At 50.9% G+C, this 24,083-nt stretch overlaps 1 protein-coding gene across 6 annotated transcripts in view; it reads right to left on the reverse strand.

The window, feature by feature from the left end:
• Nucleotides 1-4,574: 4,574 nt before the first annotated feature.
• Nucleotides 4,575-24,083, reverse strand: part of SIK3 (SIK family kinase 3) — a 212,262-nt gene continuing 192,753 nt past the window's right edge. For 3 of the 6 annotated variants that reach the window (XM_074356960.1, XM_074356959.1, XM_045515643.2), the window contains 10 exons: nt 22,690-22,840; nt 21,823-21,948; nt 21,463-21,548; nt 20,960-21,069; nt 19,616-19,955; nt 18,159-19,030; nt 9,568-9,731; nt 8,515-8,647; nt 7,483-7,654; nt 4,575-6,777 (listed from right to left, as the gene is read on the reverse strand). In XM_074356960.1, the coding sequence (XP_074213061.1) occupies nt 7,497-7,654; nt 8,515-8,647; nt 9,568-9,731; nt 18,159-19,030; nt 19,616-19,955; nt 20,960-21,069; nt 21,463-21,548; nt 21,823-21,948; nt 22,690-22,840 (2,140 nt within the window). In that variant the 3' untranslated portion in view covers nt 4,575-6,777; nt 7,483-7,496. The remainder of the gene's footprint in view (nt 6,778-7,482; nt 7,655-8,514; nt 8,648-9,567; nt 9,732-18,158; nt 19,031-19,615; nt 19,956-20,959; nt 21,070-21,462; nt 21,549-21,822; nt 21,949-22,689; nt 22,841-24,083) is intronic. The other 3 variants (XM_074356962.1, XM_074356961.1, XR_012503809.1) reach the window with 2 other exon arrangements.

Raw genomic sequence — 24,083 nt, forward strand, 5'->3', positions numbered from 1 at the left:
TGGGTGCAGGCTTGCAGGTCCCCAGAGTCGGGGTCAGCTGAGCCCGGCCCCTTCTCCTCAGTGGGGGCCGTGTGCCCACCATTGTCCATTGTGCCGGCGCAGCAGGCAAGAAGAAGGAACGAAGGAAAACATGCTCACTGCCAGGGCTGGCAGGGACTCATCCACTCAGGAGATACCCCCCCCAACCGTCCCCTTGCATTCCAGGGAGACTATCTCACCCCCACTCTGCCCCCACCTCACAAAGGCAGCAGATGGTCCTGCCACCAATGCTGTCGCCTCTCTCATCCCCACCCCTCCCAGGGCCCCCGCAGACCTCCCAGATCCTAAACTGAAGGGAACCATGTGCTAGGATGCATCCTGGGCAGAGAGGACCGAACTCAGTGGCTCCCAGACTTTGAGATTTCAGAGGCGGCTAACATTTCCAAACACACTTGAGAGCCCAATGCTGAGATGCCAACTTTCCATTCTGTCCTGTAAAAATCTTACCCACTGCCAACCCCCCACCTAACCCAAACCCTGCCAGTGGGACCAGCACTTCAAAAAAGAAAAGATTTTTTTTAACACCAAAAAAGGGCATAATCTCAGAATAAAGGACAGTTGCTTAAATGGAAAACTTATGTCCTTGCATTGTTCACACTGATGCTGGGTGCCACACAGGTGAGAATGGACGCCAGCCCTTAGGGACGGCCCGTGTTGGGGAAAGACTTCTGGATTGCTAGCGGCAGGAGCCTGGTTTCTCACTTCATTTTGACCTTCAATTTGCAAAATCCTGGAGAAGGATAGTGAGTCATTTATGTAATCTCTCCGAGTCTTGGTTTCCTATCAGTGAAATGGAGACAAGAATGGGGGGTGTGGTTGTTGGAGGACAGACCCGGGGAATCCTGTAAATCAGTGCTGTGTGCTGGTTAGTGTTTGCAGCATCATTTTGTAAGGTTTCTCCTGAGAGGCCTGAGACGCCCAACACCGGGTCAGCAACAGGGCCCAGCTGGTAGAGCCTGTGAATGCGTAAGTGAAGGGGAGCTTGGAGATCAGCCATTCCAGCCTTTCCGCAGCCCCGCCATCTTCAGATGAGGAAGCTGAAGAGGAGGAATTTGCCCCATGCTTCTGTCTCCCTGGGAGTTAGAGACATGGCTGGACTTAGAACCCAGGTCTCTGGACTGAGGACCTAGGGCAGACATGTGCCCTGCACCATCTGCCCAGGAAACTCCCTGGTGCTCTAAAACCCTGCTGGATCCCGGAGGGGCGGGGCTCCAGGCCTCTCCCGCCCCAGCCAGCCTCCTGCCTTTCTCTGCAGAGGAGAGAGCTTTGGAGCCTGACCAGCTTAGGTTTGAATCCCAGCTCTGCCACTTGTTAGCAGTAGGTCCCTAGGCAAGTCCAGGACCTCCCCGACACCTGTTTCTTCTCTGTTAGATGAAGATGATGCTGGGACATGCCCCTCCTAGTTATAGTAAGTTGCACGTGTGGCAGGCAGAATAACGGCCCCCAAACATGTCCATGTCCTACTCCCTGGAATTCGTGGCTGTTCCTTTGCATGGTAAAAGGGACTTGGCAGATGTGACTTAAGGACCTTGAGATGGGGTGACTGTCCTGGGTTATGCAGGTGGGCCCGTGTCATCACAAGAGTTTTTAATACACAAGAGCAGGAGAGGCAGAGGAAGAGGAGGAGGAGAGGAGAGGACGGAAGCAAAGGTCAGAGTGATGTGATTGCTGGAAGGGCCCACGAGCCAAAGAATGTGAGCAGCCTCCAGAAGCTGGAAGGGCCACCAAAGCAGAGTCACCAGGAGGAATGTGGCTCTGCTGACACCATGCATTTAGCCTCCTGTGACCCATTTTGGACTTCTGACCTCCAGAACTGTAGTGTTAAGACAATAAATTTATGTTGCTAAGCACTAAATTTGAACATGTATAGCAAAACTGAAAGACACTTGGCCCTTAGTAAACAGTAACTCTTCTGTGTCCCAGAATCTGTTTCTGGCATTCTGTCCCCCTGCTCCCACTGAACACACTTGCAACTGTCAGACCAGAGCTACGACCTCAGCTTCTGGCAGTAGAGGTGGGGGAAGGCAGGGAAGCCCGTTTGCTCTGCGTCGCCTTGCCGTGCCGATGCTGAGATGAGGGGGTTCTGATCCAGGACTGACCCAGCCCCAGGGCTCTGCGGACCCAGCAGAGAAGGAGGCTGCCACTTGGCCAGCCCAGCTTTCTGCCTGTTGTCTAGGGAGTGGGAGGGAGGCCGGGACCTTGCTGCGGCAGCTCATGGGTGTCTCAGGACAAGAGAAGCTCCTTTCTTGTTTGGGGGTAGAGCTCCGCCCAGCCAGTACACAGAGGCTCTCAGAAGCTTACCAGTTGGACTCCAAGTACTTGCCGCTGTTCTGCCCTGCTCTGGCTCATCACTGAAATAACCATGGTAACCTAGCATCTGACACCTGCACGGTTCTTTAGTGGCCAAAGCTGTTTCACAATTAACTTAGTTTGTCCTTCTCAGGCCAGCAGGCCAGGTCCTCTCCTTGCTTTGCCCATGACAAGGCTGCAGCTGAGATCTGCTAAGAGCTGCCCCGCGCCCTTCAGTCATTAGTGCTGCTGCTGGCAGGAAGCGAATGAAGGGGCCTGGCTTCTAGTTCTCTGATGGTTGCCTGTTGGTCTCCAGCAGCCGGCCCCTGACTCCCACAGCTCTTGACCCCAGCCCAGGACTCCTCAGCTTCCTGGCGTGGGGATCTCACGGCACTGGGCTAGGGAGTGCTGTTTGACAGCGTCCTATCAAGCGGAAGCATCCTTTTCAATATACTTGTTCCCGAGTGCGTCTAATCCACCTCACTTTAAGACAGTCGGTTAAACCAGCCTGAGCTCCTCATTACTAACATTTTGGAGAAGGAGGAAGTCTTTCTGGACAGAGGCTTATGTGAAAACTACCACCAACAGCAAACGAGTGCATCTCAGGACCAGACTTGTGGTCCAGGCAGTCATTGCTGGAGGCACCATGAGCCTGGACTGGACTGGCTGTTTAGCAGGTATCCGTGTAGGCCCTCAGTCCACCACCCTCTCCCCCGATCTTGGGAGTCTCTGGAGCGACCATTTCTGTAGTGGGTCCCCTGACACGGGTGGGAGTGTGGCTGGCTGTAGGAGTGGATTTCACTCAGAATGATGGGCCATTCATTTCACAACTGATGTCCCAACGTCATACTGGTCAGTATGCACTGGGAGGACTCTGTCCCCTGCTAGGTCTGGCACGTAACAGACACTCAACAAATATTTGCTCAGTGAACAACACTGGCACACCAAAGGAAGGGTCACCAAGAAGGTGGAGGGTCATCTGAAGGAGCAGCCCTGGGTCAGACGCAAGAGCCTGGAGCATTCAGCCTTGTACCACGGACCCTGCTCAGAACATTCACCCTGAGCGCATGTGGTGCAGGATGGGATGGGAGATGTGAGGTTGAGGAGGTTTGGACTGACCAGGGGAGAGAGGAGACCCGTCTCCTGCCCCCACTATTCACTATTTGGCAGTTTTATTGAGATCCTGGTGATAGCTGGAGCCCCAGCTTAGGCCTGAGGGCAGGGCGTCTTAAACCAACCAAACGCGGTTTTCTCTTGGCCTCCTGCCCTGAAGACTAAGATGATGCCAGAGCAGGAGCAGAGGGCTGGCTCCTGGGCAGGCACACCAGCCTTCTGAATTCTTGATTCGTGTGGCTGGAGCAGGGTGGGGCTGTCACAAAGAAAGAGCAGCAAGCTCCTATCTTCCAGAGCTCAGATCTCAGGGTCTGTATCTGGGAGGCAGTGAGGGTTCTGAGCTCATCTCAAAGGCATCCCCGCTGACTATGGGAGGGCGTGGCACCTACTGCAGAAGGTTCTTACAGATTGTTTGAAGGCATCTGGGTTTATCGCTGTTTGGTTTCAGGGGCATTCCCAGCCTCTCATGGGGTTGTGTACAGACGCAGGTGATTTCTAGAAGACCCTTCCTGAGGGGGCTCCTTTCTGTCCTAAGTAGTCCCACAGCAACTTTCTGGTCTACCGGGCACTCGAAAGCTTTCGTAAGTTCCTTCCTCTCACTTGTCTTTCTACAAACTCAGCTTGAGTAACCTTTCTTCATAGAAGACCTTCAATCAGCTGTCTCTTAGCCATGGCTGGGACCATGCTGGAAATTCTACCCTGCCCTTTGGAGTCCAGGTGTGGAAAAAGGGGGAAACTACAGGAAAAGTCCCCTTCTACACTAACACTTAGTTGGTGATCATGTCACGGGGCTGATGGAGGGTGCCCCATGAAGGCCCCAGCCTGTGCCAGCTCTTGGAGGCCTTCCTTCTACTCCTTCAAAAGTCCTCTCAAGGAATCTGTTCTTCATCTGGCTCAGCAAACTCAAATGCTCCCTTCTGAGAGGGCAGAGTCCAAGCCAGGTGTCTGGGGACCCAGTGCGGAGCTGAGCTCAGGCTTCTAGAGAATGCTTGTCTCACAAGGCGGGTGAGATAATGGATTGCTCAAAGCCCCACCCTTCGCTGGTCTTCAGCCTCCAGTGTTCTGGCTTCTATGTGCCTGATGGTTTCTCCCGACTAGACTACGAACCATAAGGCAAATAACGTATCAGCATAAAAGATCATAATCAGGTTTTTATTGTCACAATCCCCGACTTTCCAACTAAGTTACTAATGTAAGTGTCCACATGAAAAAAAGGACTAAAGGTCTTACTGCAACTTGGGTCTGGAGATTTTTTTAATCCTTTTTTTAGTTCAACATAAATGAGAAAGAAAAAATACTCTGACATTTTCAAAGAACAGAAATAGGAAAGTATATTCGTATACATTCAACATATACTGCGCATATTGGTTACTACAATACAAAGCAATGGTTTTTTTAAAAGTGTAGTTCGCAAGATGGCACGGTTAATAGGGTCACTGGCTTTCACCTGGGCGGTCGCTGGAGGGCGGCAGTCTGCTCCTCCATTGGCGCAGGACCGTGTGAACAGAACAGGCTGAGCCCGTGGTGGGGGGCCGTCAGGGGGCATCAGAGTTGCAACAGCCCAGAGAAGTCAACAGTGGCTGTTCGGGCTTGCTCAGTTGCTCCTTCTGGTGAGTAGTTGGTGACCCCACCAAGTGGAGGGGAGATCGGGGACCATGGAAACACGGAGAGATCCCAAGAAAGGCTCTTGCACTGCAGAAACCCACTCGAGGGATGTCGGGTCCAGGAGCCGAGCTGCCAATATCAGTGAGAAGGCCAAGCTGCGCGGGGATCCTGGCGGCCACATCAGGATGGCCCCACTGGGCACCCGCTTTCCTCTGTGCAAATTCAGGATGAAAGACTAGAGGAGGCCTGGGGACCTTTTACTCTGCTTTCCCAGAAAAATGGATCAAGAGGCAGAATATTGAACATCTCTTTCTTGTTCTGAAGATCAGAAGGAGATAACCAGATCCTCTGTCAGCCCCCAGCCAGCAGAGAAGACTTTGGTTTCTAACAGTGAAGAAAAATAAAGATAATGACACAAACAATAGCTACTGCATTTGCACTGCTTCAGCTGGGGAAGGAGACCACTACGTCTGTCACTGGCACGAGTGAGAACTGCTCACAATTGCAACGTCTAAATAAAATATTTTGAACAAAAGGTGCAAGTCACAATTCAAATAGAACAGAATCTGGTTAAACATTTCTCTTTTAAACAAAAATTCCTTTTGTTTTTATTTATTAATAATAATAACAATAATAATAACAATAATATCAACATTTACCAAAAACAATTCCTACATGATCAAGAATTAAAATAGGGGCTGAGGCTGCCCGGGGAGGAGGAGAAGGTTAGGAGAGAGGCAGGACCCAAGACAACCTCCTGTTCTTCTTGTCGGTGACCAAGAGGCTGGAAGGGAAAAGCATTATATATATATATATATGTATGTATACACATATATACATATATATACGGAGAAACAATCCTTATTATAGCACAATCTAAAATGAGAATGGAAGGTAACACAGAAGCATAGTGTGCCACTGCTGGGTGTTCAGTCCACGGGCAGGATGATAAAGGCAACCAACTTTCCAGGTTACAAGAGGGGAGCTGAGTCACACACCGAAGAGAAGGCCCACACCGAGACATTCTAACTGGCAACCATCAGCGCAAGTCACCCTCCGTCTCCATGCTAACCTTCCGACATGACCTTGGCTGGGGAAGACACATTTTTCAGTGGATCCCAGCAGGAACGACCTCTCCAGTTCCAGGCTTGGGGTGTCTCTTTTTGCTCTCCAAGGGCCAAAGGCTATCACCCCTTCCTCTGTCTCTTTCTCCAGCCGCTAAGATTCCAGAGGATGTTATCCTTTAGTTTCTGCTCCTGCTAAGAGCAGTGCCGAGGACTGGAGGGAGCTCTGTGGATGGAGGCTGGAGAGGGGAGTGGCTCGGGGCCCCTGGCCACTGAACTCTAACTGCTTTGCTCTTCTGTCTCAAAAAAAAGGAAAGAAAGGAAGAAAAAAAGAAAGAAAGAAAATCACCTCCAAAAGAAAACATACTTTAAAAAAAAAAAAAACTAAAAATAACCCAAACCAAAACCACCAACTCAAATACACCAAATACACTTTCATAGAAGGTGGCGAACATGGATTTCCTGTTTATTTCCTTGGTGACTTGGTCATACAAGCAAACATGGCAAAACCCCCCTCAGAACCCAAAAGAACAGCACACTGATGAACTAAATGTGAAGAAAGGAGCCAACGTTCTGGGTGGAGGGAAACACAATGGCAATTTGGCGCGATGCTGCTAGATACTGTTGGTTTAAAGTCAACCTTTTCATCCCCGCGCTGTACATAAACCTGCAACAGAGCAGACACAGGGAATTAGTTTGAAAAGAGAAAAACTCAAATATTCCATTGAAAACTTAAAAAAAAAAAAGACCCAACTGGGTCACTTTACCGATACTTTAAGAGTTTTGCCATATTGAGGCTCTAATACGGATTTGCCAGACTGTTTTTTAACTTTCATTGTCTTTTCTGTCAATGAATTTTCAAAGACATAACTAATACCAACTACTATGTACATTTAGACATTACTCCAGGCAAACTGTTTTCTGTCACTGGCCTCTGATCACATATTTCTGGAATATTTTGCTACTTACAGCATAGCCTTAAAAAATCTGGCTAGACATGTTTTCTTGCTGAATTTCATCCTTCAGGACTGAGTTCAAGGACCACCTCCTTTCCCATTACCCTGGCCAGAGGCAGCTCTGTCTTCTGAAGCTGTGGCTCACTTGCTATATGAAGGCTACGGCCCCGCTAACACGTCTAACCCCCCATCATTCAACCAAGGGATTATGGCCAGCCTTTCTTCCGGATGCCCCCAACCACCCCAGGACAACTAGCAGAGTGCTCAATGAAGGAGCAGGAAGACACAAAGACCTTGAAGGGAAGAGCGGTGTCAAGTTCACTGGCTCAAAGTCACATGGAAGGAAGCTCCTGATGGCATCAGGAGCTGGCACTGGGCCAAAGGGCTGGCTTGGCTCTGCCCAGGGTGATACTCACTCTCTGTTTCTTTGCTACACGCCTGCCTGCTCCATGCTGAAGGAGACCTCAGGATGCTTGTAGCTGAGCAGTATGTCTGTAATACACGTCGAGGGGTAGCAAGAGGAGTTTAAATGCTGGCTGCCATCGGTCAGGTCTGGGTGCTCGTGACCTCCGAGGCTCTCCCCACGTTCTGCCGGACCAGAAAGAACACGTCAGATCCACAGGGAGCTGAGGGAGGGGGAGGCAGGTAGGCAAGAGGTAGGGAGAGGAGGAAGAAAGTCTGAATATTCTGTAGCCTAACCGTGAGCCCTGAATTCTAGCTCAGAGCAGGCCCTCAATTTGGCAGTGACTGTGACAGGGGACCAGGGTTCTTCCTGCGGCCCTGGGTGTCGGTTTTTCCCTCTTCCTTTTCTGCCTCCCACTGGCAAGCATGATCCACTACTGTGCTGTGGGAGAAGCAGAACTCCTGCAGAAAGACTCGTCAGGGCCGACGCTGCCTCCCAGGCATCCTCTGTGCTCTGGGCACTGCTCTAAGCGCTCTAAACCCCCAAGCCACTTAATGCTCAGGGCACAATCCAGGACAAGGGCTCTATTATTTCAATCTCTTTACAGAGGAGGACCTTGGGGCCCAGAAAGGCCAAACGCCTTGTCTGTGGAGCCAGTAAAGAGCAGCTGGGATTTACTGTAGGCACGTCCACTCCAAGGCCTGCGCTTTCTATCTGTATGATACCCCTCCTTTACTGGTTCTAAAGAGAGGCAGACATTAGGGCATGGTGCCCTCTAATCAGAACCAGAAAACTAGTTATTGAAGGAGTATCTTAACAAAGCATTACAAACAGAAATGTGATACCCCTGCACTCAACCAGGGGGCGAGCTCCTTTACGCACTCACACTGGGTGGAAGGGAAGTGGGGGACGGTTCTGTGTCCAGAACCCGGGGGGATGCTGCGGCTTCCCATGGACTCTCTACAGAGGGGAGCAGTCACTGGTGAAGATGGAAGGGGGTGCCTCCAGGAACTTCTCCGGGTGCCCCCTGTGTAATGCCCCTCACCCTCACATTCCCCATCCTGGAACTGCTGGCTCCCCATGAGCGAGGACTGACTGAGAACCGCATCAGACATCCGGGCAGAACTCAGTGCTTTCCCAGCCACGAGACTCATTCCTGGCAAGTTATCCAGCTGCACCTGCAGGAAACCATTAGGAAGAGAAGTAAGGATATCAGAAAATGTGCCACTCTCGGTGACCCTTAGAGATGGCTGTTCCCTGCAAAAGAGCCCAGGCAAAGGGGGACTTCTCACCACCCCCAAGCGGTACCGCCCAGAGTCCCTCCCCCTGCAACGTGACAGTGCGGGAAGCCGACTCAGCCTCCCCCATGGCGGGGGTGGTGGTGGGGTGGTGGTGGTGAATCTCAGCTGGTGGTCAGATGTCCCTGACACCTACATGGCCTTCCAAAACCAGATTTCTGACCTATCTCATCACCATGAGGAGCCCGTCTTAGACCAGCACCGTCCAACAGCACTCCTGCAAGGCTGGGAAGGTTTTATCTGCCCTGTCCAATACAGAGTCACCAGCCACAAGGGGCTATCGAGCCCTGAAATGCGACTAGTGTGACTAAAGAACTAAGTTTTCAGTCTTATTTTGCGCTGATTACATTTAAGATGGAAAAGCAACGTGTGGCTAGCTGCTGCTGTATTAGACAGGGCTGCCCAGGAGTCTGCCCTAAGCTCTGCCAAGCAGATTCGTTTCCTTTATCTGAATAAATTCAATGTAACTGCCGGGAAACTAACCAAGAGCCTAAAGGTTCATTTGCTGGAGCTTGAGCTTAGACTGGCGAGAAGTTCAATAGCTAAGACTAGAGGGAACAGAGGGCAACTACTCCTGTTTCCTCAGTCCAGGATGTGGAGTTTAGGTCCTACTGAGATTCTCCTGATGTTCAGGGCTGGTCCGTCACGGTGATTCAAAGACACGCTCCCTTAGCGCCCACAGGTGCTGACTCTGGTGGAGGAGAAGGAGCTGGAGGGGCTACCCCACGTTCCTAAGTGCTGTTTTCAAGGTTCGGACGGGTAGCACCCCGCTTCTGAGAAGCAGGAGGGGGCCAACATACGTAAGCGTCGTCACTGTTCTGGATCGTGTGGTGTCTCTGGAGGGTCCGGGCCCTGTGGTGCTCAGTGACTGAGGGGTGTGCTGGGTACCCAAGTCCATTGTGATCTGGCAGCTCCATTGCTTGTCCCGGAGAGCTTCTCTCCATGCAGTTCCCTATGACGGACTCTGAGGAGACAGAGAAAGATGGGATCAGCCCACTCAAGAGTTTCTCCCAACACTGTCTACTCATCACAGACATGTCTTGCAAGGGGCAGTGAGTGAGGGTGAGGACCACGGGGGCACTCTCTGCTAAGCCTCAGCAGGCTGGTGATGTCTAGAGGAGCCTGGGCCAGCCTGCCAACCTGAAGTCCTATAGCAAATCTGAGCCTCTCCATGCAGGGATCACACCCTTGGGGGAAAACAATCCTGCGTGCTGGTGGTTGGCTGGATCATGCTGAACCTCGTCTTTTCCCTTCCTTTCTCTGTTCGTTTGACAGTGCTATGCTCCCAAACCGAGATGCACAGAAGAAGCATTCCTGGAGCTTTCAGGACCTCTGGCCTGGAAGGATGGCCTCCATCCTGTGGATGCCTTCTCTCTCCGTCCTTGGCTCCCACCTCGGCCAACCCTAGTCCTCTCCTCCATGTCTCCAACTGCTGCTTCCACGTCCTCGCCCATGGCTCTTGCACTCTTTACATTTCTACCCTTGACCTCCTCCCTCTCCCCACACTTACTTTGGCAATACCAGCAATTTTCATGGCTTCAACTCTACTGTCTCTATGTAAAGAATTACTGAAATGCTCTTTCACGCTCCAGGTCCACAATTCTAACTGTTTGCTGGGTATCTTTCCCTGGATAGCTAACCAGCAACTCACACTTACCATGTCCACTTGTAAATGCATCACCTTCCCCCACACCAGCTCCTCTTTCAGACATCCTTGTTTTGGTGACTGTTTTCCTAATCATCTGGGTATGAGCCAGGGCAAGGGGGTGGGGGTGGTCCCTGCTGATTCCTTACTCCTGGCCCCACGTCGCCTTAAGTCTAAAGAATCTGCCTCTGCAATGCTGGTCACATCTGGCCCTTTCTTTCCAACCTCACTGCTTCTACTGAAGTCCTCTTACCTCTTGCCTGGGTCTCTAACAGCCTCCTAACCATCCCTGTACCACTACCCTACAAAGATTCATCTTTCTACAGGGGAGCCCCAATGCTTCATTTTCACAGTGCTGTCCCAGCCTCTCTTCCAATGGAACTCACACGACTCTCTCCTACATGCCAAGCTCCAGTCAGATGGGACCACCTGCCTCTTCCCCTCTCGTTCACGATTCTGTGCCTGTGCTCTCGCTGTTCGCTCTCCCTGGAAATGCTTGATTCTCCTGCTCCCATCCCTGCCAGCCTGAATCAGCTCAGCCTTCCAGGTGCACTTCCTAAGTTGTCATCCTTATGAAGCTTTCCCTTTCAAACAGAAATAGATCTTTTCTCCCTTTAAACAGCAGGAGACTTTATTGAACTCTGATTACTCTAACATTATTCCTGGCACCATGTTCAATTGTGCACTTGTCTTAATCATTCGAGACTAAATTCTCCGAAAACAAGAATAGTCCGTGAGCCTTCGGTACTCCAGAACATTGTCCTATATCCAGTAAGTATTTAATAATTATCTCTTTAACTGATACTAATAAATGCTCTGTTAACATGGGTTAGTAACCTGTCAGAGTCATGCAACCCTATGGACTGGATTTTGGAGAGAAAGAGGAATTCAAGAAGACTGACTTTCTCCTTGACCAAGGATGGCCAAGGAGAATACCGGGGCCACACCTGCAGGGACAGGATCCTCCTGCAGCACTTTTCGGCTCTAGTCCTCAAGAGCCTAGCACTTGAACATACATTTTGTTTGCTTGGCTGGTTTTTCTGGGTTAAAGCACCTTGGCAACGCTTGGGCTTATCTCCTGAGGAACTGAACCTTGGCGAGACCAGATTTTTAAAAATCATTTTTCATAGGAAATACAGCCCTAATGCTAAGTGTACCATCCCAATATCTATTTGAATAATGAAAGTAAAACGTACTGCTGGAGTGCTGGGTAAGGAGTTTCAGGTCTCTATATTCAAATGGTCTCCTTAAAATGATCAAGGTGAAGGCCTGGGCTTAGGAGCTGAGGCAGGATGGGAAGGGAGGGGAACTAAGCGGCATGTAGGTTGCTGGTAACGCAAAAACACTCCGGAGAAAAACGGGAGGAGGGGGACCTTCCAAACTACCAAAGGTGAAGGCAAGCGACAAATCTTTTGAAAGTTCTTTGAGCAAAGAGGTCAAAGGAACAGCCAGAAGTCACCTCTTGCGCTACTGAAAGCTAAAAGCCAGCAGAGAGAGGAAGATGAAAGGAAGCCGACACCAGGACTCGCTCTGTGGGATGAGGGAACCGTCCTACCCACCCAGCGGACCCCTCTGGCGGGCGCGTGCCGGCTCCAGGGCAGGAAGAGGTGCAGCGCTGGCCCTGCGGAGCCAGGGCCTGGCTCTCTGGTCTGCTTGGCCAAGAAACCACATGAATAGCTGCTGCTTACTTTTTCGAAGCACTTTCGAATGCCTCTATTTTCTTCTTTGATAGCTAACCCCATCCACTCAACTCCCTGGGGTCACAGAGCCGGAAGCAAGCCTCCCCAGCTGCCCCTCCACGCTCCCCGAGACAGACGCGAGAGCTCTCTGGTTTCAAGATTTTTAAAGGATGATTATCAAACGCAAGGAAATGGCAAAGCTAACACAATGGTTAAGTCCTCAGTGTGTTTGTCGGGCATGTATGCCAAGTCTCCTTCTCCCTCCCACCCTCCCCCCATCTCTCTTTTTTAAATTTATTTTTATTCCTGAGAATGGGGTTTCTCCAAACCCAAACCCAAACCCCCATCCCCGCTTCAGGCCTGCCTTCGGGAGCGACCGGCGGGTCCTGTCCTCCTTGGCTACTCTCTTCATAGCCTTCAGGTCCGATGCCAACACGCCTGAAAGTGCCACCAAGACAGAGCAAGCCACTGCTCAGCAGGTCACCCAGCGGGCCTCCCTGGCTGTCCGGCTCAGAGCTCAGAAGCACTAGCTCCGGGGTCAGGAAGACCCGGGCTTGGTCCCGGCTTCACTAGAATTCCTGGGGAGGGGAATCTCAGGCAAATGACCCGACTTCCTGGGGTCTCTTCACCTGTAAAATAGGACTTACTCCACGGGTATGCAAAGGGCTTCCTTGAGCTGGGCACACCGTCAGAGCTCAGTAAAGACTGCTGTTAGTTATACTCATTCCAGAAATGTTGCTTCTGAGTGGACAGGGGCGCACTGAACCAGGTGACAAAAACAAACAAGAGAAAGACTGTATCACAGAGCCCAACTTCCAGAATTATGGGGACAATTTACCCCTACGTAAGTGAACAAAGCAGTCACGGAAATTTTAATTTCCAGGAAAGAAGCCTCTGGTTTAGGAAAGACAAAGTAAGCTAAAAACTAGATGAAAAAGAAGCATTTTACTAGGAGTTGGGGAACAAACCAGCGCTCTGTCTGTTTAAGTTTCAATATAACCCACAGGTCAAAGATCTGGAAGGACTGGCACCTTCTGCTTGGCAGGTGTTGAATGGGAGGCCTGGAGGCAAAAAGGAAAGATCATAAGACCAGGAGTTCAGAGAACCTGAAGTCAGGATCCAGCTCCATCACAAACAGTGGATGAACTTGCATAAATCATTTAATCTCTCCTAACCTCAGTTTCCCCGTCTGAAAAATGAGGGTTGTTTGGGGGCTCAAGAGATAACACACATGAAAGGGTCTTTACTAAACTGCAAAGGTCTACACAAGAAAAGTATTATTTTTAGTAAGAGTGTTGAGTCCTGAGTCTAGAAGCCCCTTGCGACACTCTATAGTTGGGACCCACTGACCAGGCTAGGGGGTAAGGTGCAGTAAACAGACCAACCCACTGACCAAGGGACCTGGAATTCAGGCTCAAAGCTTTGGCATTTCTATGGCAATTTAGCAGCTGGAAGAACTGGCCAGCTCACCAGAGTATATATAAATAACGGGGAAAGGGGGCTTCTGAGAGCAGAATTCTCAGGTGTTTACCCAAGTGAAGCTGAGAGAGCACAGAGCAGAGGATGACCATCTGATCACGCAAGGGGAGAAGATACACAAGCAGACACAAGGCGCACCGCCCATCCACCCTCCCACCACCCAGGGAACTTGGGGGCGGCTTGCACAACTCTCTGTTGAATCTGTCAATGTTGACTGTCTTTACTCATTTACTGGGTGTTAAGAGAAAATGAGAGAAATGACATGTGTACATATCCCTCTTAAAGGTTCAGAGGGGTAAACCCTCCGGGTCCGTCATCATTTAACCCACCTCCAAGGCCTGCCATCCACCAATACTGCTGAAGCTAAGCAGGCCTGGAGGCGAGGACAGGGTTTGCTTTGTGAGCTTAAGCTGGTAATCTCACTGTGCAAACTGGTTGTTATATCTGTTTGCCAGGTGAAAAAAAAAAATCAAGTGTATGTAATACTACAGAAGGAAGATAACCCTGATTTCTACGGCCAGAGTGGCAGGCAGGGAGATTACAGGCAGCATGGGGCATGTCCAGCCCAAACGTCTACCTGTTTCCACCAGACTTCTGGCGTGCTGCTGCTCAGTGCTCTGCTGGCGCCTGGCCCTGTCCCCATTGGTGGCAAATGGCCATAAAGGAAACAGGTAACCGTGGATGCTGACAGGATGACATTTAATTTTCCCTGGTAACATCAGCGATCCCTGTCCATCTACCCTCAAGAAATTTTAGAAGGAGATCACCAGCTCTGTTCATCGTAACTCTCACAGCACTCACTCTGTAGGGCTTCGTGTTAGAGCTGTTTATGAGTCTGTGTCCCCTCCCCACCGCCCCACCTCAAAGCATAAGCGTCCTGAGGGCAGGTTTGCCATCTTTTCATCCCTGCATTTCCCACGGCACCTACCATACAGTCTTGTGTGCCCTAATCATTCAGTAAATTTCACTGAATTTGCTCTATCATAGAAATAAGAGATGAACTGCTTTGGGACCAATGTGCAACTACACGGAGATCGAGGTACTGTTAAAGGTGACAGTGGACTTTCCCCACTATCCAGAGAGATAAACCAGGATGAGCTGCCCCTACGCGCCTGCAGGATGGTCGGGGGAGAGCATTGCAACCCTTTCTTGGCAAAAGGAGCAGCAAATTATATGACGATCCTTTGCTGATATAAAACTGTGCACTCTCTCAAGTTTTTAAAAGAATAGAATCATGTCAGGTTAAAGCAGGAGACTGGAGAGCCTAGTTTCTATTGTAAAAGGGCTCACTGAATACACACCCAGGGTGACTGTGAAAAATAAATGAATAACTGACTTGAGGGCACCACGCCCAGAGCAGATGTACCACAAACACCTCTGAGGGCATCTAGCTAACATCCCTCACTACACAGATGAAAAGGGGGAGGAGAGGTTCCCATGGTCCCGGAGTAAACTCGTGCTGTTTACGGCGAGGACAGCAGGGACGCCTCAGGATAAGAAATTGTTTTAACACACAGATGCACATCCCCAGAGGGATTCTAACTCACTCTTGAGCAGCTTCGGGCTTCCCAAGGCCATTTTTCCTCTATCGCATTATTTCCCTATGCTGGATGCTAAACTCAAGTGGTAAGAAACTTGTGGCTTTATTTGTTAAAGTTAATTGTAAGTGTGATTCCAAAAGTCTCAAAACAGAAGTAGAAAGAAGTTAGAAAGAGGCAAGGTGAAACAGTATTCAAGAAAAGGCATACTCTGTAGTGAAGTTAAAGAGGAAGTTCAGAGTAAACCAGGCAGAGAGAAGAAAGAATCATCTCAACCACGTAGCAGCTAACAGGGCAGGAGCTAAGATTACAGCTTCTAGGAAAGCTTGCATTGAAGGTCAGGAAAAGGAGATTTAAGAAAAAAGAGGGCTTTGGGGCAAGATACCAGCAAAACTGATAATGAGACAACAAGGACAGGACGGTTTTGAGCTGAAACCTTCAGGGGTACATTTATAGCTTGGTTCTTCCAGAAACCAAAAAGGATGTTTGTAGGGGATAATGGTGGTGATGGCGGTGGATGCAAGGCAGGGAGAAGGAAGAGGGAGAGAGGTAATCACAGTCCTTCAGCCTGGGGAAGAGGTAGGAGGGGTTCGTCAAAAGAATCATGACTGGAGTTTGGGGCTGAAGTGAAGTGAACTGACTGAAAGCGGCCAGGACGACTGAGCCAGGGCCACCATTCTCGTGGCCCATGGCCGCGGATCCCGCTCATACTCTGGATTTTAGGAAACCTCTGCCTTTAGCGTCTACTAATTCCTTCATGGAGACTATACTTCAAACCAACCAAGGCACCTTGCTTACCCGCAAAAGACATCCCTGAGAAAGTCCCACCCACTGGTCTTTCCTCTGGCTTCTCCCTGAAATCCAAATGGCAAAATCCACTTCATCCACCGAGACCCAGCTCCAGTGTCACTGGCTGCTGGAACCCTACCCCCCAGCTCTGACCAAGGTCTCCTCGCCCGCCTCGGGGGCTCTCACGGCCCTTGTACCAACCACAAGCCAAAAGGGGGGTTCCTCTGACAACTGGGGGACACAGGTGAATTCAAGCCCCCCGGTCTTTCTGTACATGGGAGTCACACAGGAGGGAAAAGTGAAGGGAATTAGAGAGAATCATTTTTGCAGAAAACTGTTTCAAAAGGTGTTTTACTACAAGGCAACCCGGGTGGGGGGTGGGGAGTGTGCACTGTTTGCTCGTTCACTCCTTCCTGGAGCCTTGCACACCCAGGGCATGCTTAGCAAGCATCAGCTGGACCCTCGGGTTCAGTACCACTTCCTGGCTGTGAACCTTGGGGCTGAATTACTTAATCAGTTGTCCCACTGATAAAATGGGATAATGAGAGTCACCACCTTATAGGCTTTTTTTTAATTTACATTTTTATGCATTTATTTATCAAAACTTCCACAAGCCTGACCTCATTCACCAACACAAACCATACAACCAGGACTCTATATGAACAGGGTCTACCGTCTGGCACCGGGAACACGGTATGGAAATGTTGGTTCTCCTCCTGTTCTGGCAAAAGCTGTCATTCACACAGGAAGATTTTCCACAGCATCCCTGGTACCATCAGCCTGCCTCTGCGAGAATACTCCCAGCCGCAGTGGCCTATTCTGGAAAGTTCTTATAAAGGTTTTCACAGAGAATTGAAATTTGCTGCAACTTCTATCCTGATCTTGGTTCTGCCCCTTAACATGAACCCAGAGAGGTCTAATCCTGTTTCATCTGACAGGTATGATGGCTCTCCTTAGTTTTTTCCCCAAAGCCTAAACATCACCAGGTCTGTCAGCCAATCCACACGTGACCTGGTCCTGGAACCTCTCACTATGCTATGTCTACCTAGAAATAACAGCAGCCATAGGTGGACATAATACGTCTGACTGGTGCAGCCCTTGGAACTGGACGGCACCCATCTGCTCAAAAGCCCAGGATTCAACTGGAACCACATGCCTACTGGTGCTTAAACAGCACACCCTGAAGGCCCCGGGTCTTTTTCACGTACACTGATTGAGAGCAAGGTCTTCTGTCCTGCTCTGTGTCGGGAACCCAAGTCCCCCAGGAGTTGAGTTCTGTGTGCTGACTTTAAAGGACAGGCCAGGAGAGGCAGGTAGCTCCAAGAAGGGCAGTATGGAAGATGTGCCCAGATTCAGGGTGTGTATTTTATGGAGAAACTTGCTTTCAGGGTTTATGATGATAGGACAGATGTCAGTGCAGATTTTGTGTACGATGACTGCGACGACAGGAGAGGAACAACGTTTCCTGAGTGTAACGTACCTGTGGTAATCCAGATCTCCTTCTGACTGAGACGGACGCACTCGTTAACTACACAGAGATACTACATGAAATGGCAGGGGCCCCTTACGATGCTGTAATAGTCTGTATTTAGCTTATTAACAAAGTGATCAGAGGAATAATCTGCATATTATTTATATCGTGCATTCAGATTATCAAGCATGCCTCCCGCACCCCAGCACATACACAAACTTTATGTATAAACACAGACAGATATATGCATGTTTTAACCTTCACAAATACTCTGCAAAAGACCATTGCTCCTCCTGCCCCTTTTTCAGAGATGAGGAAAGTAAGAACCCTGGGTTTAAGTGACAAGGTTATCGCATTTGTGACAGAGGCGAGTCCAGGACGGGGGTGCTTTGACTCTTAGTCTGATGCTATTTACACTAAATCCTATTTCCTCAGCACTGGCTGACTTTTTTCTACTGGAGAAGTTAAAGACAGCTATTTTCACGACAGTCAAGAAATTCTGGATTCCAAGAAACTACAGAGTGAATATGGGAAACAGGTAAAACATCTTACTGTTGATCTAAATGTCAGTTTTCCATCACTCTCTTTTCATTTTGAAAGCAGACCCCCCCCCCCCACCTACCAGATACCCACTTCCTATATGCTTTGCCTCTAAAAGGTCGTGAAGGTCTTCTCAGGAAAATTCTTTTTCTCTTCGGAACACAGAGCACTAGCTGAAGGGAGGTAACACTGCTGCGTTAACTGAATTAGGGCAGACTGGCCCAGGAGGGCACTTCGCAGGGACTCTTACCTCGGCTGGACACCTTATTTCTACTGAACGTGGCAGCTGGCTGTTGGTATGGGTGGATCCCCAAGTCCTGGGCGTGACTCACGGTTCCTAGCAAAGTTTCAGGGTCCCCAGGTCCGCCAGTGCTCAAGAGCAGGGGGCTGTCGTGGCAGCCTTTGGTCAACGTGTTCAAGCTCTTCCTGTCCGGAAAGCCATCCTTGGCCCCCTCACACGAGCACTCCTCCTCCATGCTCTCCGAATGCATGAGCGCCGGCTGGTGGGCATACCCGTGGGTCGGGGTCGGGGAGGAAGCCTGTGGGATACATTCTTGCGCCCTGATTTGTAGAAGATGCTGGGGGCTGGCGTGGTGGTGGTGGTACGAGTCGGCATTTTGATACGGTAAAGCCTGGCACTCTGTCATACTCTGTCCCCCGAGACTGGGAGCCAGGCTCCCAGCATCCCCCTGGTTCATGTGCCTGAACAGTTCCTGGTACTCCTGCTGCTGCTGCCGCTGCTGCTGCTGCCTTTTAATGAGCTGTGCAAACTCTGCCGGGGGCAGCCGAATGTCCGAGTGGCCGGTGAGTGAGTGCCGGGGAGAGAGCAGTCCTTGGAGGATGTGGGGCACCTGCTGGTGTCTCGTGTAGTCTGGCGGCGTGGGGGACAGCAGGGCCTGCTGCAGCGCCGACGTGGTGTAGTGCGGTGGCTGCTGATGGGCACTGGGAGGGAAGGTGGGGAACTGGTCAAGTGGAGGGACTTTCAGGGCTTGGGCTGGAGGGAACCCCACTCCTGTTGAAGGGCTGTAGCTGCTGGGGGAACCCCGGGACTGGTCCGAAAACAGATGGGGGTGTAAATGCGCCTGGTCGTAGTTAGCAGGGGAGAACCGATTCACGTTCAAGCTGCAGACACAAAAGGGAGTGAGTACCAGGCATCCATGCGACAAGTGTGCTAGACTCCCCTGGGGAACTGCTACCACTCCTCCTCAGTAGGAAGCCCCGCTGGTACAGAGAACCGCGGGGCGGCAGGGAAGACGGGGACGTATGAGTCCTTCCCACCAACCCCCGCACTCGCTCATCCTGTCACTTCCAAGGGACTCAGGGCACTGTGTGCAATGCATCCAGCTATGGCCTGAAGGCAGCACCATCACTTGAACTATTAAGATGTACCAATCTCTTAGAATATGAGTGACAGAGAAAGGACAAGGGGAACTGGCATTTTTACAAACTCCTCTAATCAGCTGTTTCCTTCTTTGGGGACACACAGTGAGGTAGCCTTGTTATTTATCTCCTCTGTCTCATTAGCATTTTGATCCTGGGTCAATAAATAAGTTTCAAGTTCATCCCAAACCCACCACCCTGATATAAGGTAGGCTGAGCACAGCTCAGTCAGGCTCCTCCTTTCCTCCTCCTCCATCACCCTGCTAAGGGGCTTCCTCCCACCCGGGTCACCTGGAGAGATGGCTGGGTGTCTCTGGGCAGCCTTACCTGTGGGCCTCTGCACTGTCGGCACTCAGCTGCTTGGACAAGGGCCGGTGCCCGTAGCTGAAGGCGGCCATCAGGTTGGTGCGGTGCTGCATCTGAACCTGACTGGCGCTGGGGCTGATGGAGACGCCCCGGCCGGCAGAGCCTGCGGCTGCCCCGGGCAAGCTGCTGAGCATGTCCACAGGCTCCTGTACTTGAATGGTCACCTGCTGTGACTGGGGAGGCTGCTGCATGCCCAAGCAGGTTAGTGCCACGCTGGGAGGCGGGGAACAGTTCTCAGGCTGCTGCTGGAAGATGGCACTGCGGGAGGGGAAGCCTTGAAACTGGGGGGGAGATGCAGCACCTGCAGAGAAAGGAAGCTCAGAGTGACTAAACGCCTGGGTTACCTGCCGGCCGGCCGGCAGGGGAGTCAACAAGGACTCCACGTGGACACCACCCAAAGCAGTGCTTCTCCAGCTCTAGGGTACAGAAGGCTCCCCTGGAGGAGTTATGAGAACAGATTCCTGGGCCCTACCCACGGAAAGCCGATTCAGGGGGTCAGGGCGGGGCCCCGACAATTTGTAATTCTGGTAAATTGCCTGAAAGCCGGTCTGTGGGTTATACTTCGAGGAGCTCTGACTAGGGCAGTGCTTCTCAAACGCTACGCACACAAATGCCCTGGGATCTTACTAAAATGCAGGTTCTGATTCAGCAGGTGCAGGATGGGACCTGAAATTCTACTTTTCCTGTTCTCATTGTTGGTTGGGGACCCCACTTTGAGTAGGAAGGGCCCAGAGACCAATTCAGACTCCCCAGGGGACCTACACTGGGTGGCGTTACTTAAGAGATCCTCAGCTGTTGAAACTAAATCCTCAGAGTGCTGGTCTCTGAAGGCCCATACGGATCCGGGCACACTCATCTTCACCTCCATCTAAACCCCCATGGGAGAGGAGCCACGGGCACCACGGACACCAAACCCAGGCGAGACAAGAGGGAAGGGTCTGGCAGTCGCTTTTTATTTGGTAGAGTTGGGGGGGGGGTTTCTGAAAAATATTAATAATCGTCAACCTTTACTGAGAGCTGTCTTGTTGCAGAGACTATTTCAAGTGCTTCACATACAAATTTATTCATTAAATGCCATTATTATCCCTATTTTACGTTTGAGGAAGCTGAGGTACCCAGAAGTTAAGTGACTGACCTGTGGTTTCACAGCTGAGGAGTTGGTAGGAGCAGGAGTCAAACCGAGGCAGCCCGGCCCTGGAGCCCAGCCTCAAGTACCGTGTTACCCCCACTCCTCCCACCCCATCAACAGCCGGAGGCCCCCAGGACGGAGCCTGTGTCCCCATGGCTCGGCCCCACTGCACTCACCGTGAGGCTGCATCAGGGAGCTGTTCATCGGGGGAGGGCTGTTACTGGGCTGTCTGAAGAGATGGTTGTTGGGGTGGTTGGGGGGTGGGCTTGAAGGCTGAATCCTTAACCTTCAAAAACAACAGAACCAGGTAAGTAAATAAACTTCCCGAGGTGACAGCAGTTTTTGCCTCTAGGCTAGAAAAACATACCCAAACCACCCACCACAATTTACTTAAAAAAAAAAAAAAAAGTATCCATGTCTTGTTTTACCAGACGTCCCAAAGAGGCAGAGATCACTGTGGCCCAGTGTCTGGCCTCCTGTATTAGATGTGAGACTACTTTGTTCACGAGGCTAAGAAAGTGAAGATGGACAGGAAGGCAGGGTTTTGGGAGGCTGCTGAAATTTAAACTGGTTTCCCTGCTTTTCAGATAGGTTCTTCCCAGATGAATGCTCAAGTCAGTCAGTATCTCCCACATGAGTGAGGCCACCGGCTTAGGCATGAAACAGTCTGATTCATTACCTCTGGAGCTGGTGGGTGAGGAGGGCTGGCTGATTTTCACATGCAGCCTGAAGAGGTGGAGACGGCTGAGGAGGGCAGATAGAATCCTAAAACATGGGGGAACGGAGAGAAGAATGACCGTGAGCTTGGAGGTTATCCAGGGCTGTTCTCAGGAAGGGAAGACACAGAAAGAACTGTCTGCGACTGAGGTTCACGCTTCTGCCGTCCATGGCAAGGTTTGATTACCTCTACTCAAACACGTCAACCATAAAATCTCACTCAACTGCACTTTGCCCTGTGTGATCTTCTCCAGAATTCACAGGCAAGTCAGCCGAAAGCAAACTCCAAGCAAGCTGGAGAAAGCAAAGAGGGAAGGCCTACTTGAATCTGCTGCTGGAGAATCTGATGGTGCTGCTCCTGCTGGTACAACATATGCTGCTGCTGGGTCTTCTCCAGGGTTCTTTCATCAATCTGCCCCCCGTACATCTTCTGCAGCTGCTCACACTCCTGAAGGGAAAGCAGTTGATACAGATGGGATGCAGCCAGGCCCACCCCATGCAGCGACGTCAGCAGATGCAGATCTGCCCCAAGGTCTCACGGGCAGGAAGAGCCACAGACAAGAACAGTGTCCTGGATGAGCAACTAAGCCACTTACGTAGGGGTTTGTGTACTAGATACATTCACACTCGGTTCTGGCTGAATGGAGGGCAAATGCCAAGGTGGCCTGTGTATCAGCAAAAGTGTCCAGTGTGAAATCTGTGTACCAAGCACATGCCACTCGACGCCTGGTCATCGGGAAGGCAGAAAGGAAACTGGCCCTTTATAGAAGCCTGGACATACTCCTCCTTCCTCTGGGAGCAGCATTCCGTACCAACTGGAGAGTCTGCCAGGTGGTAAGAATGCAGAGCAGGCTCCAACAAGACCCAGTGCCCATAAATCACGACAGGAATGCCAGGGTTGCTTCGAAGGACATTCCCTGGTGCTTCCCACTGAAACCCAAGCCCAGAAATTCCTCTCTAATGAACTGCAGAGACAGGAGGGAAATTTAGTGCCTTCAGAGGGTAAGTAAGATTGATCCTGGGAAAGCTGAACACAACAAGAAGTGTCAGGATGCTATGTGGTTCTGAGCCTCTACAACTGCAGTGCTGCTGACACGGAGCGGGTGGAAGTTTAGCCCCCGGTCCTCCTGCTACACTGGTCGCGGTCACCCATGCTTCCTCCAGGGACACCTGCCGCCTCTTCCATTACCTGCTGCAACTGTTTGATGCTGCTGTTGTTGCCCATTTTTTCCAGGTGAGCTTTGAAGGCCTGGATGCTTGCAGCCCCATCTGAGAACCGGCGCACAGGGGAGAAACGCTCCGTAGGGAGGTGCAGGGTGTTGGAGTCCTTGTAGGTAGAGCTGAATACATGGGAAGAAAAAGTTAGGGGCTAGGACTCGGGGGTTTTGACCAAATCACCTAGGGATGCTGTCGCAGGTGAACACAAAGATGGCTGGCGGCAAGTGCAGCCCTGCACATTACACCCTATCCATGCCATCTCCAGAGGCCAGGCCTTTCCCTGCCTGCTTCCCTTTAGAGGGCTCCAGGCGACCATCCTCCATTGCCACTTACCTCGAGTTGGCTTAATTTCCAAGCCCAGTGAGGTCCTGGGATCAAATATATCCAGTGCTTACAAATAGACTGGGTTAGAGAGAAGAGCTTCTCAGTATCCCGCAGCCCAGCCGTATAAGAACTCTTGCTTCTAGAATCAGGTCTCTATCTCATGCCTTTAGAAACCTAAAATTCACCATCTGACCTGAAGTTTTCCCTGAGCAGTAACCTCCATATGACCGACCAGAGGGAAGCTACAGTCAACTCTGTGGTCAAAGGTCAGGTCTGAAATTCACAGGTTTTGTGCTGGAAAGCAGAGGGTTACAGTGGGGGAAATGGGGACGTCTGGTCCCCAGATGCAGGCAGCGCAGTCTTACGGAACGGAACGTGGGCCTCAAGACCCTGCACGTACCTGGTCAATGCAAACAAGGTTACCTGCTGCGAAAGTTTTCTCAGAGCAGCAGCACCCTCCCCACCTGCTAATGAAGGAGGAAGCATGTGGATTACCTTCAGAATGGCCCCACTGCTCCGCCAGAACACGGCCAGTATCTCACAGGAAGAAAGAACAAGCTGCTGATAAGCAGCAGGGGTAGAAGCTAACGCCTGCGCTCGTGACCTCATCAGAAAGAGATGTTCATGGGTGGAGGGAAGCAGATAGAAGACTGCCAAGGCAGCATTCCAGCAGCTGATGGAAAGGATCAGGGTTTCATGTCCAGGGCAGAGATGACGTCACACTGAGCTATGGGTGAAATGATGTACTACCTTGCCAGCTACTCATTCTGAATTGAAGCGGAACCAGGGCTAAGGAAGCAGGTTAACAAGCAAGTTCAAGTGCAGTGCAGACAGGGAGGGACAGGGAAGGTCTGATGACTGTGCAGAGGAGTCAAAAAAGCTCTGGTAGCAGGTGATAGCCCTTTACCCTCTCTTTTCTAATGACGACTTCCAATTCAGACTCTAACTGAAGCTTGACACGGCAGCGAGTGAATGAAATGAGCACAAACACGTATCTGTTTCAGTAACACAAAAGACAAATGATTTTGGCAGACACGCTCC

This window comes from Camelus bactrianus, chromosome 33, assembly GCF_048773025.1.
Source record: "Camelus bactrianus isolate YW-2024 breed Bactrian camel chromosome 33, ASM4877302v1, whole genome shotgun sequence".
Taxonomy (NCBI): Eukaryota; Metazoa; Chordata; class Mammalia; order Artiodactyla; family Camelidae; genus Camelus; species Camelus bactrianus.